The sequence below is a fragment of the Montipora foliosa genome, chromosome 1, assembly GCF_036669935.1.
Source record: "Montipora foliosa isolate CH-2021 chromosome 1, ASM3666993v2, whole genome shotgun sequence".
NCBI lineage: Eukaryota > Metazoa > Cnidaria > Anthozoa > Scleractinia > Acroporidae > Montipora > Montipora foliosa.
Genome location: NC_090869.1, coordinates 43,618,908 through 43,636,850, shown reverse-complemented (window position 1 = coordinate 43,636,850; position 17,943 = coordinate 43,618,908). Strand labels below are relative to the sequence as shown.

Sequence of the window (17,943 nt, the reverse complement as noted above, 5' to 3'; positions counted from 1 at the left end):
GAAAGAAATCGCTTTGAACTGCACTTATACCGAGACTTGAACCGGGCACCTCTGACATCCCTTAGTATGGAGTCCTTCGCTGTAACTAGCCGCTGAACCACACAGGACTTGGAGAAGCAGTCGTCATTAATTTTAAGAGCAAATACTTTTCTCCTGGTGCAAGAGGGCCCAGACTCTCCTCAGTCATAGTAAATTATGCAAAAGTTTACTCGTGGGCAATGCGTGGCCCTGTACAGTTCGTAAAACGGCTAACACAAGTTGTTTTGATTCAGAGATATTCTACAAGAAATTGGGGGAAGTTAAAGCTTCCAAAAAGACAAAAGCAAGCAAAATAACCCGACAAATTTTACAACGATGCAGTGAATTGGTTAGAAACAAGTAATGAAGAGAGCAAGGACAGAACAAATCTGACAAGTCAAGACGTAGCAATTATCAAAAGAAATCGATGGAAACTGGAGTGTGGCAAAAAATTATCCAAGAACGGAAGAGGAATTGTTCAAAAATGTCAACTACACCAAGTTCTTTGCCAAGCCCATTCGAATATTGCGCACAAAGGAAGAGACAAGATGGACAAGTATGTTAAGCGAAACTACGACTCTTTTTGTCACTATGCTCAATACACGAAGAACAAAATTCAATCACCAGTAGACAAAAACAGCCTGTCATAACCCCTATTCAAGCAAGAGGATTCCTAACGCATTTGCAAATGGACCTAATGGACCTCAGAAACTTACCATGTTCATGTTCATGTCATCGCAAACACAATTGGATTCTCCACATGATTGATCATTTCACAAAATATTCATGGATTTACTCATTGAAAAATAAGCAAGCTGAAGATGTTTTCAATTTTGCTGGCAGTTTGGATTCCCTAAGAAAATACACACTGACAATGGACGGGACCCCAGATAAGAAAAACGATCAACATTCTACCATGGAAGTAGAAGAAGAAGAAGAAGAAGAAGAAGAAGAAGAAGGCGGGGGCGGCAACGACGACGATGACGACGTGGATGCAGGTGATGCACCTAAACGTGCTTGTCATTCACTCATTAAGTCAACAAAGGAGATAAGGACATCTCAACAGGAAAAAGCAAGAAACACACAAAGGAAATACAACATCAAAATGACAACAGGGAAACCCAATCAGTACTATTTCATTCCAAGTCAACAACTTTGTCAAAATAAAAATTAATAAAGTGGACAAAAGTCCATTACATCCGAAGACTCTTCTTGGTCAAGTAATTGAAAAAGAAAATGCATTTATGAAAGTTGTAACCAAATTTGGAATTATTGACGTTTGATCATTTCACAAAATGCCTTTGGCGCGCGCAGAGCTCCGCTACTAAAACAATAAGTTTCACTGCCCTGTGCAAAAAAGCACTTGACCAGTGACACATGTACAAGAGGAGCAAAAACAAGGAAATGAATATTTTTCCCGTCCGGCCCTCCCACTCAGTCAATAAGTACATATTCCAAAATGGCCGCCATTTAGATATTCTTTTGTTTTTATTGAAATTAGACCTTGATGCCTCGTTCAAGGCAAAATATTCTTTTGAATTTGCCGCTCAAGAACGAGGCATCAAGGGCTAATTTGAATAAAAACAAAAGAATATTTAAATGACGGCCATTTTGGAATAAGGTCTATAATCTACGCTATAAAAAATCAATTTTTGGATGTCTTTTTCCTTCCAAAAACCAGAAAAATAAAAATAAAACAAAGTCACATGAAGTTAATTCTTATTAAACAGGGTTTTGTTTTTCTGCTGCTCTGAGATTAAAAAAGCAGAATTGGTTATCATGCACAGTATGCCTAACCCCAATCGTAATGCTAACCATTTAAAATCAGTGCTTACAACAACCAAAGGCGTTTTTCCAGACTAACTCATGAAAAACGTACGCTAACCACATCCCCTTACTTCCAGCATCGATTTACTTACCAATATACACGTACTTGCTAGCAATTGATGGACTTTTTGTTGATGTTTCCTACTTTCAATTTCAACCTGGTTTAAAATTAAATTTACCTAGGTTGAAATCATTTCAACCTGAATTTCAAATTTACCGGTAAGATATACATTCCTTTCATCACGCCCTTTCACGGGAACAAATGAGCCCAAAAAATTGACCTGCTCTCAACTGAGTGGCTTCTTACAGTAGCTCAGTTGTTAGAGCTATTGGGGACAATTGCTTAAATTGTCTAGATGAGTGTGAGGATCATTTCTCTCTTTCGTTTTTCCTTTTCGTCGTCTATTTCCTTATCTCTAACTCTTTTCCCCAGATGCTGGACACAGCAATCTCGCTTGTTTGTTCGTGCTTTCAGTCATGATCTTTAATACCGAGCTACGAACCTAGTGGTCGCTTGCTTTTTCGCTGTTGCTTTATCTTTCAATGATTAACGAAGCTAGCTGGTTCTTTTGGTTTATATGCTTTTATTAGGTAGGTTACATGATAAAGAAGTAGCTTCTAAATAAAAAACGAATTCAAGACTAGAGTGCAAAAATGGATACCCTATTTATGACCAAAATGGCGGAAAATTGGCCACAATCGATACCCTATTTATGACCAAAAACGGCTGAAAAACCCTACCCTTTGGGGCCGCACATACCTATATAGCCCATAGAAGGGAGTACCCCCCCCCCCCCCGGGCTTAACACAAATTGAACTCAAGAAGTACCCCTGCAAATGTAAGAGGAAAATTGTAGGGCTTGGTTCAAATGTCGAACTTTTCATGTACTGAACTAATTCCTGTCATTAAACACATGATGAGAGCGGTGTTTACTCGGATTGTTTCAGAGGGCAAATGTCAAAAGTTTTGAATCTGCTGAATGGAATGTCTCGTCTCGTTTCCTTGACTTTGTCTTATAACACGGTATGAATTGACGGATAGAAGAATTTTGTATTCTATTATTGAATTTTTTTTTTTTTCCAGAAACTACGGTTAATTCACCGAAGGACCGGTGAGGTACTGGGACTGCACGTTCAATTTGAGCATTATCAAAAGGAAAATGATTGTCCCTTGTTGAACGGGAGTGCTGTTACAATAGAATATGTCGACATGGATTGCACTTCACTGTTACCGCACTTAGACAAATATCCGACCTAAACATACGCAACAACTTTGCTTTGTTTAAACTGAATTGGTCACGTAAACAGCTTTGTTGTTATTTAATGGTTTTCCCTTTATTGATGTATCGGCAATCTTTGATATGAGCATGAAACTTGTTCAGCATGTAATGATTTATTCCCGCATTAATGTGTCTACAGTCTTTCCTAATGCCACATTGTAAGGCCAAAACGATATCGCTTGGAGATTTTTTTCAGAATATTAACTTCTTTACCGCGAAAAAAGTTACTTTTGGGCCTTACGCTTTTTTTCGGCGTTTGTACACAGGCCAGACCAGACAGAACAACATGTGCGGCGTCATTTGAATTTTGTTGGAAATGGTTCAAAATTGGAGATTCAAGTTTATCACAATGTTTCTGTTGCTCTGTCTGATTCGTGATGCAGCCCTTTTCCTCAACAAACGCATCGCAAAGCACTTTGGGATCATTGTTTTGTTGGCTTTCAAGCTTCTCTTTAAATTCTATGCCACACACCACGTACACCCAGAAAGCACAAGGATCTGAAGCCAATTTCTCTGTTGGGTGAAACAAAATGGAAATTGATTGACACCAGCTGACATGCATATCAACTGTCAGTTTCAGTGGCAGTACTTACCCATTTCTTTGACCCTATTCAGCTGAGGAAAGCCTATAGAAAGAAAACAGACATTGTGATTAACCTATTTGACATTACCTCAATTTTTGTCCGATTGGCAATGGTAAACATGTAATCAGATGAAAATTGAATATACTGTTGAAACGCCCTGTCCCGGGGACAAAGAAAAGAAGAGTGGGAGGCCAGAAGGCATTGATCAGCTTCACTTCCTATTTCGTCCTTCCACTGAAAAACTAGTAGGGGCCAGAAAATCAATCAATTTGTCTAAACAATGTCTGTCATCCAATTAAGTGCCTGAAAGATTTGTAATCTTGCCAACTATTTGGCTTCTAAAAACTTGTGTAAAACTTTAAATGTTTAAAGGGGAATCACGTTTGAAAATTGAGGTATGGGATCTTACCACGATTCGGAAACTTTTGCTTTGCTGAATTTCCACCCAAACTTTCTCGGGTGTTACTAAAGCATGGAACCGTGGACCCTGGAACTCGCGGAACCACTTCAAAAACGCTATTTGTTTTCACGAAACAACACTAGACTATCATTTCTTTGAAGTTTCCAAAAAATGCCCAGTTTTTTGTTTGTCTTGTTTTTTGTTATTTTCATGGCAACGGATAGTGCGCAAATGCTTGGTGGACTGGACCTGGTCACGTCTTGACCTCTCGTCATGGCTGAATGGCGGAAAGGTTAGGTAAGCAGCTTTTCGCATTGCTTTAACTACACGTAACTTGAAACCACCTATTTCATGTAATGGTTGTGCAATAGAAGGTTTTACAAAGCCTTTAAAATCAGAGGGTAAGCAATAACAATATCACTGAAATCGAGAGAAATCAAAGGTTCACAACATGTATTACAAGACAGAAAAGCAACTGAACAACTGCAACCGCGTTTAATATATAGGATAAGTTAAAGAATTACAAACTGGAATACTGTTTTCTGGGCTAGTCACTTGTAATGTGTATGGGTACATCACCACATTGCGAATGAAAATCTAACAGGAGCGTATGGAAAATGTTTGTTAACATTCCAAATGGAACCATGAATCCATCACCTAACAGCAAGATTGGCCTAATCCCCTCATCAGTGTCAAAAAGGTATCTATTTTTAAACCAAGTTTTGCTTGTAAATAAGCTTCAATCGTCTAATTCAATGTAATTTGTACCCAATTCAAACCCTTTGGGAATAAAACGTTTAGTTCCAGGTATTTCCAGATCATTTATATAATGGTAATAGACCACTTTTGATGTATTAAAATTCAGCTTGGCAGCGAGGCCTAGCGGACACAAACAAAGGAAACTGAATGAACATGTTTATTGATTTCTTTTGTTTGTGTCCTCTAAGCCTCACTATCAAGCTGAATTTTAATATATCGAAAGTGGTCTATTGAACTGAGTGGAGTGCAATTTGGTCTGAAATCATACGTGGGATTTCAAGCCCGAGTTCGATTTGAGATCACAAGTATGATTTCAGACCACAATTGCACGACACGAAGTTCACTAACCACTTTATTTCATCCTTTAGAAATCATACAATAATTATGTCATCGCTAAAATACAGGATTTTAGTCAGTACCAATATTTTATTGATCCAGTTGGGAAACGTTGCAAAATTCGCCACACAATGGTTTTCTTTGTCTTTCATTTTCCTGAAATAGAGGTTTTGCACGGCACCCATGTTGCATGGCAGGAACAGTAGATTCTTTTTCCTATGGTAACAAATGTTTTTTCTAATGCAAAACACTTTCATTGTTCCTGCCATGCAACATGGCTGCCGTGCATAACCTCTATTTGATTGGTTACTTTAAACAAGCCTTGAATTCTGATTGACTGTTTTGTTTTAGTGTTCCTTTCTCATTCGCTGGGGAAATGGTGTGATTTAGAGCAAAAAATGGTGCGATTTGTGGCGATTTGGGAATAAATCACACTGCTGAGAGCCAATCAGATTGCAAGGAGCACCAGTGATTTCTAAATGGGTGTAATGAAAATCTAAATGCAATATTATAATCCAAATACAGTAAACAAAGAATCTTAACCTCGGAAGATTTGAATTGGGTACCACATTGAGTTAGCCGATTTGGTATATTGTTTACTTTCCCGAAAAACTTTTCTGACGCTGATGGGGACAAACCTGATACCAGATTCTTACTCTTGGGTAATGGACTCTTGCTGGAACACAAACCTAACAGATTCAACACAACATGTCTGTTCCTTTTTGTGGTAGTGCACTGTAAGCGCACTACACACTATATCACCGGGTTGTAAGAGTGTAAGAGTGTAAGTCCGTGCACGTGCGTAACTCACGAACATAAACAGTTCTGTTGAAAGCGTGCTTAAGTGTCAACACAAATTGGCAATAATTTGTGACGCTGATGAATAATAAAGCAGCTGCTATCTCCAAAACGATGGGATTACCTGTGATAAATAACCTCATCTAGGAGAGTAATTTTGGACTTTGCAGAAACAATGGTCAACCTCAAGAGATGGGCGATTGTGATCTTTGTGTTGAATTCGCACATTTCTTGTCAATCTTTAGAACACTTGAAAGAAAAAAAACCTAACTAACAAAAGAAAATCCGGTGTCTTGCCATCATTTTGACACATATGTACATGTATCCTTTGTTTTGCATCAATATTTGTTTCGCATAAAGCAGGCTAAAAAATCTGTACCTTGCTTAGTTCGCATTTTTGAGCATTAAATTAGAATTTTCGGTCCTATGTTTCTGTTACAGGGTGGTGTATTTTTTAGGTCACCCATCCAGATACTAACCCTGCGCGACAGGCGGGAACTTTTGTCTTAGAAAGCTGTCAGAGGCTCAGAGTTCATGCTCAAACTTGTGGTAAAAAAGAAGTTGTAAGGGAACCAGCCTCGAAGCCAATTTTTCTCGATTCCGTTTTATTTTCTTCAATCTTTCTGGGATTTAGTATTTTACACGTAACCACATGTCTTCTCAAGGGGCTATTGCACTATAATGATATACGGTACCAAAACAATATCGTGTACTATGAGAGCTACATATTACGCAAAGATTACTTGAATCTCCTGGAAGACATAACGCAGCTCAGTTGACAATAGACTCTTCCACGGTTTTTGGCGCCATCTTGGTTTGGGGGCAAACACAGCAAAATGTATAGTAAATGTATGGGATCTTGGCCGACTTTGAACCGCTGTAGCGCCGCTACAAACAGACAGCTTTCCACAGACATTTATACGACATTTATACTGAGATTATTTTCTTGAAATGTAAAGAACAGATTCAGGCTACAACGACCATGAACGAATTTTTAAGATTCCATACAAACCCTTCTAAAATCATCACGGCAAATTGCAGCGAAATTAGAAGCAACATGAGAAGATTTATTATTCGAATTTACGGATGTCATACCTTGCTTAATGGCCTTATTTTTGTTTAATAAATGATATCAATAAAACTACTTAAAGTAGTGGCAAAAGGTGGAAATCTGTCTCTTTTTAGCGGCGCTACAGCGGTTCAAAGTCGGCCAAAACCCCATACATTTACTGTAAACTTTTCCGTGTTTGCCCTCCAGGCAAGATGGCGGTAAAAAACCGTGGAAGGGTCTATTTTATACAGCATTGTGTTACTGCACTACCACATGTACGCAATACGTACCTATTTTTTTGAAATACAGTGGAACCTCGCTCTAACGAAGCTCTATATAACGAACAAAATTTTAGTTTCTAAAGAAACTGTGGTACTGCGTCGGTGGGAGATTGAAACAGAAATTGATTTTATCAAACGAGTTGATAAAGGTCGAATAACCACCGTGAAATCTTCGTCGGAGCGAATAGAGGAATTGTGGTTGTTGTAGGTTTATATGTGTGCGGAGGAGCTTTGCTATTGGTAGAAATAGGATGACATGAATTTGTGAATAGATTAATGGAATGAGAGGCGTTCATTGATTCCCTGTGGATAGAGTGTGCCCAGTTGAAAAATAAATTTTTGTTCGAGATTTTTACGGCTTTCTGTGTTTCCGTGGTGTAAGGATAGGCCACAAATAGTCATGTTGTGGTGGGAGTGATTAGGAAGATTAAAATGGCGTGCAACTGGTTTTAAGGCATCTGTGTCGTTTTTTTCTACATCTCGTATGTGTTCGCGAAAGCGGTCTGCCAATCTTCTCCCTGTTTCGCCTATGTAGATCTTTTTGCATAGTGTGCAGGTTACGCAGTAGATGACGTTTGCGGAGATGCATGTAAAGTGGTCAGTGATTTTAGCAGATTAAGTAGGTCCTGAGATCTTAACCATGTTAGAAATAAAGGAACAAGTTTTGCATCGTGTGCGTGTACATTTGAAAGTTCCTGGTTGGCTGTCTGACCTGAAAGCGCTCCTAACTAGAAAGTTGCCTATGTTTTTGTCGCGTTTGAATGAAATAAGTGGTGGTAGAGAAAAGATGTGTTTAGTTTCAGGATCAGTCCATAGGTTTGTAGTGCCACTGGTTTATCTACCAGCTTGCACTACAAACCTACCGACTCTCATAACTATTTATTACATTTCATCTCTCATCCACAACACATAAAAAAATGCCATTCCATTCTCTCAATTTCTTAGACTGAGGCGTCTTTGTAGTAACAACTCCGATTTTAACAACAAATGTGAGGAAATGTGCCAGTTTTTCAAAACTTGTCCCTTTATTTCTAACATGGTTAAGATCTCAGGACCTAATTGATCTGCTAAAATCACTGACCACTTTACATGCATCTCCGCAAACGTCATCTACTGCGTAACCTGCACACTATGCAAAAATATCTACATAGGCGAAACAGGGAGAACATTGGCAGACCGCTTTCGCGAACACCTACGAGATGTAGAAAAAAACGACACAGATGCCTTAAAACCAGTTGCACGCCATTTTAATCTTCCTAATCACTCCCACCACAACATGACTATTTGTGGCCTATCCTTACACCACGGAAACACAGAAAGCCGTAAAAATCTCGAACAAAAATTTATATTTCAACTGGGCACACTCTATCCACAGGGAATCAATGAACGCCTCTCATTCCATTAATCTATTCACAAATTCACGTCATCCTATTTCTACCAATAGCAAAGCTTCTCCGCACACATATAAACCAACAACAACCACAATTCCTCTATTCGCTTCAACGAAGGGCTAACGCTCGAAACATCAGATTTCCAAATCTTTTACGGTGGTTATTCGACCCTTATCAACTCGTTTGATAAAATCAATTTCTATGTAACGAATTCCTCGGTATAACAAACGATATCAGTCTTCAGCCCGGCGAAAGTTACAGTAAAATGTTAGGAACAGAACCTCTATATAACGAACCTCCATATTTATGAAATCCACCGATTACAACGAACATGATCCAGAAGGCCAAACGTAAAATATACCCCGATATAATGAAGAAATGTCAACATCTAACAATATGGTTGGCTGAATAGTGCAAAATTTAAGAAATCAAATTGCTGCCAACCGTCAACAACCAACTTGCAGTTCAAAATTTTCTCCCTAGGTCAGCAAAAAAAAATACGTCCAAATTTTCGACGGCTAATACAATAACCAACAAAAGTAAGTCAACATCAACAACAACTAATCACTTCAAAACCAACATCGGAAAGCAGTGTCCAACAGGTTTAAAGTACAGGTCACTTTTCACAGGTCACCCGTTACAGAACCTTTACTAATAATAAACGTAAACCTCATTATGCCTAAAAGCGATGTTTAGGCCTAAAGTTATCCAGTTTGAAGGTTTTGGTTTCCTTTAGTATAGGTAAAACAAACGCACTTTGAGCAATAATTTTGGGACGAGGGACTGGCTATGGTCGGGGGAGGTTGGAACCGAAAAATTCCTGCATGCTGGCAGTGGAACGGAGCTGTCTCGAGAGTTCTGAGTGGAGCTTTTTTTTTATATATTTGTAAGAGCTTGTCTTAGGTTTTAAGCAATTGAAAGCGTCAAACTTTACTACAAACGTTTCCTAAAATGTTATTTACAGTAACCGTTCAGATCCAGAAATGCTGGGTAGCGCAAGGTAACACCATTAAAACAATTATACCTCGAATTTACGAACATTTTGTTTGTCTTTCTGCAAATTCGTTATTTCGAGATCTTCGATATAACGAACCAATTTCCCCAGTCCCTTGGCACTTCGTTAAATCAAGGTTCCACTGCAGGTGGTTTCAACTTACGTTTAGAGTCGTTAAAGCAATGCAAACGGCGGCTAACCTTGCTCCCTCTGCGAAAGCTTTCTGCCATTCGGCCATGACAAGAGGTGACCAGGTCCAGTCCACCGCGCTTTCGCAGGCTATCCGCTGTCATATTCAGGCGTTATCAGTACAAATTAACCCTTTCACCGCCGAGGGATCGTCTGGCGTTAGACAGAGTAAAATCTATAAGTGTCAATTGGCATTTATGGCGGTGAAAGGGTTAATTAACATGAATTTGCCTCCACGTACAAAGGAGTAATGTGTTTCAACTTTCTCAAACATTTGATCTTTCAGTTAAGAACCTTAACACACAAACAGTCCAAGGTGACAAATTGAAGCAAAATGAAATTGGTAGCGTTTTATTTTCATTCACGGTTTGAACCAATGAAAAATAATGCTTATTGATGTTAGGAGAAAATCGATGTTTATTGATTAAACTTGTTTGCAAACAAGTGGTTTCGCCTGAATTTCTTCGTCACTATCTAATAAAAGAAATAAAAACAAATTGTTGAGTTATATAAGCGCTTGGGATTTTTTGAGAACACTGAAGAAGTGCGAGAAACACTCACCTACGGCTCGTGCTTCTCTAGCACTTCTCTCCATCTCGTGTTCTTAAAAGTTCCCGCTTGCTTATAAAACTCAACAATGCACTCGGCGCGTTTTTCATTTCTTTAATCTATGTCATAATTAGAACTTTCGAACAAGTCACTGTACGAAAGTTAAATAATTATTAGACCGTGCAAGACAGTTCTACATCTTGTCATAAGAACTTTAGGAAGTGCATGTTGGATTACTGATAGGGCAAGAGTAAAATTAATAGACAAGTCTCAGATCTTCTTTTCAGCGAGTGAGCTCCAGCCAACTACGGATACCACTACAAATTGGCTTAAAATGAAAAACATGGACTATTACTGGCTTTTGATAAGGAACCCCAAGTACAAACACACATTGAAGGGGAGTGAAAAATGGCAGAGAGATTTATAGTCAGACGCCACTATGATTGATTCTTTCTTCAGCCGTGTGAAGTATATCTCAAGCGATAACAAACTGAGAAAATTTCAAGCTCCTGCACAGAATAGTTGTCCCTAGTGGTCTCGAAAATTATCCATACCTTTTGTAATTGCCACTGGTCTAAAGAATTTTACTCGGAAGTCATTAAATGGTTTAATGAAGAAAATGCTGCCTCTCTTTCTATCTCCAACTGAAATTCTCTTCGGCAAAGCACTCGTCTAGTGCGATCCAACAATACGAGAATTAAACTGTACCTTCTCTTCGCTAAATATTTTATGTACACGCAAAAATTTTTACAAAATAAAATATCTTTACAAGAACTTAAAATGAAGTTCTACTCTAGATTTCTGAAACGTTGCTTTCGTAATACTTAATTTATAAGAAGTTTGTGCAGTTAAGATGCCATAACCATTTTTTTGCAAATAGAATACAAACGTCGCACTTCTGCCGTGTCGAACTCAATTGAATTGAGTTCGACAAAAGTTGGACACCTAATTCGGACGTACAGTTTAATTGCGCCGCATTTATATCATGTTGGACCTGCCGCATTTTGGACAGCGGAAGTCGTAGGAATGTCTTGCAAATATGTTCATACCTTTTTTAAGCAATGGAAGACTTTTTCCGCGTTTACATAGCCTCATCTCTCTTTTTACTGGATTGCCAAACCCAGTCGGAATCTGCGTTTCATTTCGTCGTTTTAGTTTTATTTTTATTTTTTTTCCCGTCACTCCCCTGCTAAGTAGTGTCTTTGTGGGTAAAGTCATCTGCGCGTATTTTGGTAGATTTTATCTGGTGGTATTCTTCTGATATTTTGATTTTATGTGGTGGACACAGTAGAATATTTAATTAACCTGCAATGGCGTCGAAAGTCATTGTAACGCGAATGGCGTTTTAGTGGATCTTTAAGGAAAATATACCCTTACGGAGCTCAAGAATGGAACTTTAATTGGATAAACAAGACGGGCGGGGAAAAATATATATCCGGAATCTTAAAAGCGATGAGTAATGGTCATCGACAACAATTGCATCTTTGGCCGTCAGATATCAGAGCTTTGTTTCTAGTATTATTTTACTAACTGTTCTGTTATGGACAACACTGAAACCAAATGGCAACTTCTGTATGGGTTTAAAAGGAATCGAACGCCTTGAATGCGTCACAGTGTTAACTGAAGTCGCATCTCAGTTGTCTCGCAATTTACATTTATTTTGTACTCAACTCTGCACATTCTTGTCCATTTATGTCCATCCATGCTTCTCTTTCCTTTTTGCAGTATTTCTTTTTGTTGTTCAACAGTTTTAAGTGGTTGTTGCAATGTTTCATTCTACGTTTTGGAATTATATCATTTTAGGTGACATAGCCCCTTTAAAGAAGAAACGAGTGAGTTTCACTCCAGAGCGTGTTTTGTTATCTTTGAACTGAAAGACCTCAAAACAGGACCGGATATAACAAAATAATTAAACGTGTGAACCTGTGAGCCAAAGGGCCACTGCTGGCATGACGTCTGGGTGACCCCTCAAATGGTCTTCGTGACTGCCCCCCACCCCCACCCCAATTTACTGGAACACTGCAGTTCAATATCACCCAATTCAGCGCCGTCTGTTTTTGTGTAACCTGTACGACAGGGAACCCAGTTTATGCTCACAAAGCGTCTAGTTTCCGTGTTACCATAACCCAAACACGAGGGGGTGTTGGGAGAATTCTCGACAGTTATGCAAGCCCGAGACGCAGTCGAGGGTTTGCATAACTATCGAGAATTCTCTCTACTCCTGCTCGTGTTTGGATGAGGCTATGTTAACAGGGAAAATAGTCCTCTATTGCTTTTATAAAATAATTCTCAAAAATAATTCGACAAATGAAGGAAAATGCTGGTGTTTTTTTTTACCTCTTGATTTAAACAGATTTTCTTGATTCGCGCTCATATTTCCTACCAGCCAATCAAAACGCGCGTCAGACAACACCTATCCAATCAAAATTCGTGTGATGTCACTACCGTGTTTACACAGCTATTGACCAATGAGAAAGCGCGTACCATCCTAATTATAATTTATAAAATAATGTATACATTTGACACGACAGACATGTTCTGAATTGGTGCCGCATTTCTGCCGCAAGTTCGAGACAGCCTGTCAAACTTGCGGCAGAAATTCGATAGGTGATTCAGATGTCGCAATTATGCCGTGTCGAACTCAATCCAGTGTGAGTTCGACTCGACAGAAGTGCGACGTTTGAATTGAGCCTTAGCCCTTAACCCCAGTTCAGTGTAGTGTGAATGTAGTTCTCAGTGCTAGATATTTATAGAAGTGTATTTGTTTTTTTTTCTGTTTATTTGTCAAAAAATAAATTAATTAAGAATGTTGGATTAGATGCTACACTTCCGGTTCCCGTTTTCCACATATTATGACCCCGTTGCGCGTTGGGGGCCGTGTGCTTTTATTGTACAATGCTGTGCGTGAAATAAAGACAAAAGAGAAATGTGTCACAGTGCACTGCTTCATAACAGCTTTCCTTCGCGTTACGGAGTTCAAAGGAGTACTGTGACGATACATAATATTGGGCCTGATTGCATGGTGAGTTTCAGCCCGGGCTGAAATTTTGTTGCGATTACATGCTCAATTTTAGCCCGGGCGCAAAACGCAAATTTCCATGAGAAAATTTACTGAGATGCGAAAACACAAACGATACGCATGCTCACGTTATTTCTTCAGCCCGGGATGAAAAAATGATGGCGAATACATGGATTTTTCAGCCCGATTGCCCGCGCTGAAAAACCCTAGACCGGTTCAGGGGCTGAAAATTAAAAACACCAAAAAATTATTAGACACGTTCAACTGACACTTTCCTCGCCAGGGAACATAAGTCGTATCCTTGAATCTCGGTTGAAGGTTGTTTTCATTGCAATGAATTGGTTAAATAGAGTACTGTGAGAAAAATCTCTTCGCTTACCACGCATGGCATCCACCAAAAGATGGTCGTAGTCGTTTTCAGGGCAGAGTCTAACCTTCTTGGTGAAGACAAGTTGATTGAAAATGAGCTTGCGAAGACCATTGGTAAAATTGCCAAAGCAGTTGCTTGAATCCAAACATCTTGCCAATCCCTAACATAAAATGAATAACAAAGTTTAGTATATCTGGCCTGGGTTCAATTGCGAGACCTCTTCTCTTTACTGAGGGAAAGAAAAGCTCTGGGGAACCCTGAAATAAAGTGTCTTCTCATTGGTTTTCGTGAAGAACAATCAAAAGCGTCTCTGATTAGTGTTTTCCAGAGCCTTGGGTCGATCCGAGGCTCTGTAACGAGAATGGCTTCCAACAGACTTATTTTCGTGACTTATGCACGCTCTGCACTAACGTACAGCTACGTCAGCATTTACAAGAGTCAGAAACTCGTTAATACATACAGTAGAGCACAGGAGACCTCCAGATAAGGTAAGACAAGCTATAGATAAACTCCAGGGAGCGTACGAAACTTAAATCTCAAGAAACGAAAAGTATGCCAAACTCAATGATGATGATGACGCTTATGCCAAAGAAAAAGAGTGGCTTGCCGATTGCCAGCAAATATTTATGAATCTAGAAGTAGATGCTAAAATGTTTATTGAAAATATAAACCAGTCTGGTTCAAATAACTTAAAAGAAATTGGTGATTTGAGTAAAGGAAAGGAAAGCGTTTTAAGCAATGGAGCACGTAAAAGCGAAGGAATTTCAAATATGCCGAAGATAACACCTAGCAAGGATTCTCACAGCTCAGGAATGACAGTTATTCAATCCATTGACCAAGCCCTTCCGGACATTAGTGCTAAGCAAAGCGCGTCTTCAGAAGAAGTAATTGACAGCGTCCATACAGCTGATGACATGCAAAATCACGCAATGAACAGCGTAAAAAAGGTCACATTGACACCGATCGCTAGTACAGAACAACTGTCCCAAAGTACATTTCAAACTGGCGCCTGCACGTTCAAACTAGAAAAACCGAAGCTACCTGTTTTTGCCGGAAACGTAAGAGATTATGCGATCTTTCGTTCCGATTTCAAGCACGCAATAAAAGGAAAGGAAAGTACGCGAAGAGAGATGCGGTAACGCTTCTGCGACCCTGCTTACGAGATAACCGATAGACCTGATTAAAGGAATCGCAAGCGATCATGATGCCGCGTGGGAGTATCTAGACTCCATTTAAGGCGATCCGCGATTTGTATCAGACAGATTTGTAACACAGGATTTAGTCCAATTCAAAGCCTTACAGGAAGGGGAAGACGTGCGATTCTGTGACCTGGTACATCTTGTAAAAAAATGTTACAATACTCTGAAAGAGGTCGGACTCCTGGGGGGGGGGGGGGGGGTACTCCCTTATAAGGGCTTAATGGGGACGTGCGGCTAGCCAGGGTATGTTTTTCGGGATTTTTGTCTTGAACAGTGTATCGCATTTATCATTTTTTGTCTTAATGAGGGTATCGATTTATCAACTTTTGTCTTAAACTGGGTTAAATGTCTTAAACAGGGTACCAACAATCGGAATTCTGTCTTAAAATGGGTAGGAAAATCAGCGATATTTTTCTTAAACAGGGTCAGAGTATGAGGAGCCGCGCCGCACCTCCCCACTCAGGGATATATCGAGTACCCCCCGGGGTCGGACTCCCCAGCGATATGGACAACGACCACATGCTGTCAGTCATAGAGCAAAAGATGTGCCCTAACGACAGAAAGGTTTGGGCCAGAGATTTGGAAAGAGAAAAGAAGCCCGCTACACTGCATGCGTTAATGAGTTGGATGACTGCGGAGATGAAATCGCGAATGCGCGCCACAGCTCCGATCAGACAAGATCAACAACACTGTTTGGCAAAAATGCTGGTTGTGCAAAACCTCAACGCACTGGCCTGATCAATGCGCGAAATTTGCAACCCTCGCCATCAATGACCGCATCGCAACCGCCAAAGCCAACCACGTGTGTTTCAGTCGTTTAAAGAGGGCCAGAAGAGGACATAAAATGGATACCTGCAGGCGCAATAACAGTGTACAACGCTGGAGAAGGGAACGGGAGGTCCACAACATCACTATCACTTACTTCATGAAAGTAATGCCGTCAAGATTAGCGTCGCCATCACAGTCAGTACAAAGGAAGCTATACTCCCTGTCCAACAATGTGTACATGGATGACATATGTGAGTCAAAGGATACTGTGAAAGAAGCTAGAAAACTGACCGAAGACAAAGATAAGGTCTTAAAAGCTGAGCCGCTTTTTCCTCTGTATTGCATTTTTCGGCATATCTTTAGAAGCTCTGATAAGGTTACATGATGTTACAAACTCTTTCCTTGGGCACTAAACCGTTCGTTATTTTCAAAAAGTGGTTTCATCGCTTTTTCCTTTGTTCAGGAATGAAAATCGAATTTTTATTGTCAACTGGAATTAATAACAATTGTCTGTACTCTTTTGGACATAAAGAAAAAGTTGATTTGTTTAGTTTGTTTTGCTCTAAAATGCGACCGAACAAGTGCCTTTTAATCCGTTTGCCCAACTGGTTTTCGATGTGCCTCGACAGTGACAAGAAAATTTTGCCCCTATGTTTTATAAACAGGTAATCGCAATGAGTTCTCGTAAAATTAGGGTGAATTTCACTAGCTTGTGTTTTCCGAACTTTGTTTAAAGCACATAAACGTTATTTAAGTGTTAGAGCGGATTTTGTTTGAAATTCGTCCTTTCTTGGTTGCATTGCCGTATTTTACCCATTCTTGTTCCAAGCCAACCTGGCGTGTTTCAGTGAAATAGATCAAAATGTGAATGATCTCGTTTTCAGAGATAAGTGGAATAAAGTACATCAGTAAAACTCTTTTTTGACCTTGAACTGACAGAGTTTTTTTTTATGGCTTCTAATTTTAGCGTGATTCCTATTCGCTGGCTATTGACAGTTGACTCTGAAATGGCTTTTTTCCTTTTCCATTCGCTCACTGAGGGTGCGCTTGTTTTCTTTTAAGACTCAAGCGGTTCAAGAAAAATTCATTGCCAAACTACGGTGGCCCACAAGGGACATGCGGCAAATTAAAGAATGTTGCTGCAAATTAAGACATCAAAAGTATGCGCGCGCACTGAAGGAAGGGCAGATACAAAACACAAGTCACAGGTCATTGTTTTAACAATATCCTAAACATTCATTAAAGCTAACCTTAGGCTTAATTAGACCTAATGTTAGCATTTGTAAACAGTTAGAGTTGTCTCTGTATTGCTAAAACAATGTCCTGTGACTTGGGTCCTGTGACCTGTGACCTGTGACCTCTGTTTTGTACCTGTCCTTCCTTCAGTGCGCGCGCATACTTTTGATGTTTTAATTTGAAGCAACATTCTTTATAATTTGCAGCAACTTTATTTAATTGCAGCAACTTTATTTTATTTGCAGCAACTCTTTAATTTGCATCATGTCCCTTGTGGGCCATGAATTCCTTGGCCTTGTGGGCCATGAATTCCAAAGTACATTTCACTCGAAAAACCGATATCGTACTCATGGCTTCGTGATTCATGCGATATCGGTTTTTACCGTAAAATGTACCGAGGAATTCACTAGTTAGGCAATGAATTTTTCTATAGAAGAAAGCAAAGAAAATGATTTAATTATCAAAGCAGCAACCGGAAGTATCAAAAAGCGGACAATTCGAAACCTTTTATTTTCACTAACCCTACAGGCAGTAAGAATAAATAACCACGGAGCTCCGCTTTTAGGCTTGGCTAAACCTATATATTAAGCACGTTCGCGCGAAAATCTTCTCAAATTGAAATTTGTTTTATTTCTCGCCTGAAGTTAGGTCATAAATTACTTATTCCAAAAGTGAGGAAAAATTGGGAGGTCACCGACTTTGTTTCGGAGAAAAAGGCAAGGGAAAAATGCCCTAATTTCGATAGATAGGTCATCATAACGAGATGTAGCCTTATCTACTCATCCGTCGAAAATCCTAAAAATAATATGTTAGAGTGAAATATTTGTGTCAATACAAATATAGGAGTGGGTTTTTTAGATGATTGTATGCCACTAGGGATGTCGTTAACAGTGG

General features: G+C 39.4%; 2 protein-coding genes across 4 annotated transcripts in view; one reads left to right on the top strand and one right to left on the bottom strand.

The window, feature by feature from the left end:
* LOC137999351 (AN1-type zinc finger protein 1-like) overlaps window positions 1-3,103 on the top strand; it is a 196,580-nt gene extending 193,477 nt beyond the window's left edge. For all 3 annotated transcript variants that reach the window (XM_068845179.1, XM_068845173.1, XM_068845184.1), the window contains one exon: window positions 2,930-3,103. In XM_068845179.1, coding sequence (XP_068701280.1) covers window positions 2,930-3,103 — 174 coding nt within the window. The remainder of the gene's footprint in view (window positions 1-2,929) is intronic.
* A 51-nt stretch (window positions 3,104-3,154) lies between these two features.
* The window catches only part of LOC137999382 (uncharacterized), a 33,421-nt gene continuing 18,632 nt past the window's right edge, over window positions 3,155-17,943 (bottom strand). Inside the window, exons 3-5 of the mRNA XM_068845190.1 lie at window positions 13,856-14,006; window positions 3,719-3,751; window positions 3,155-3,638 (exon numbers count right to left, since the gene is read on the bottom strand). Of these exons, the coding sequence (XP_068701291.1) occupies window positions 3,271-3,638; window positions 3,719-3,751; window positions 13,856-14,006 (552 nt within the window). The 3' untranslated portion in view covers window positions 3,155-3,270. The remainder of the gene's footprint in view (window positions 3,639-3,718; window positions 3,752-13,855; window positions 14,007-17,943) is intronic.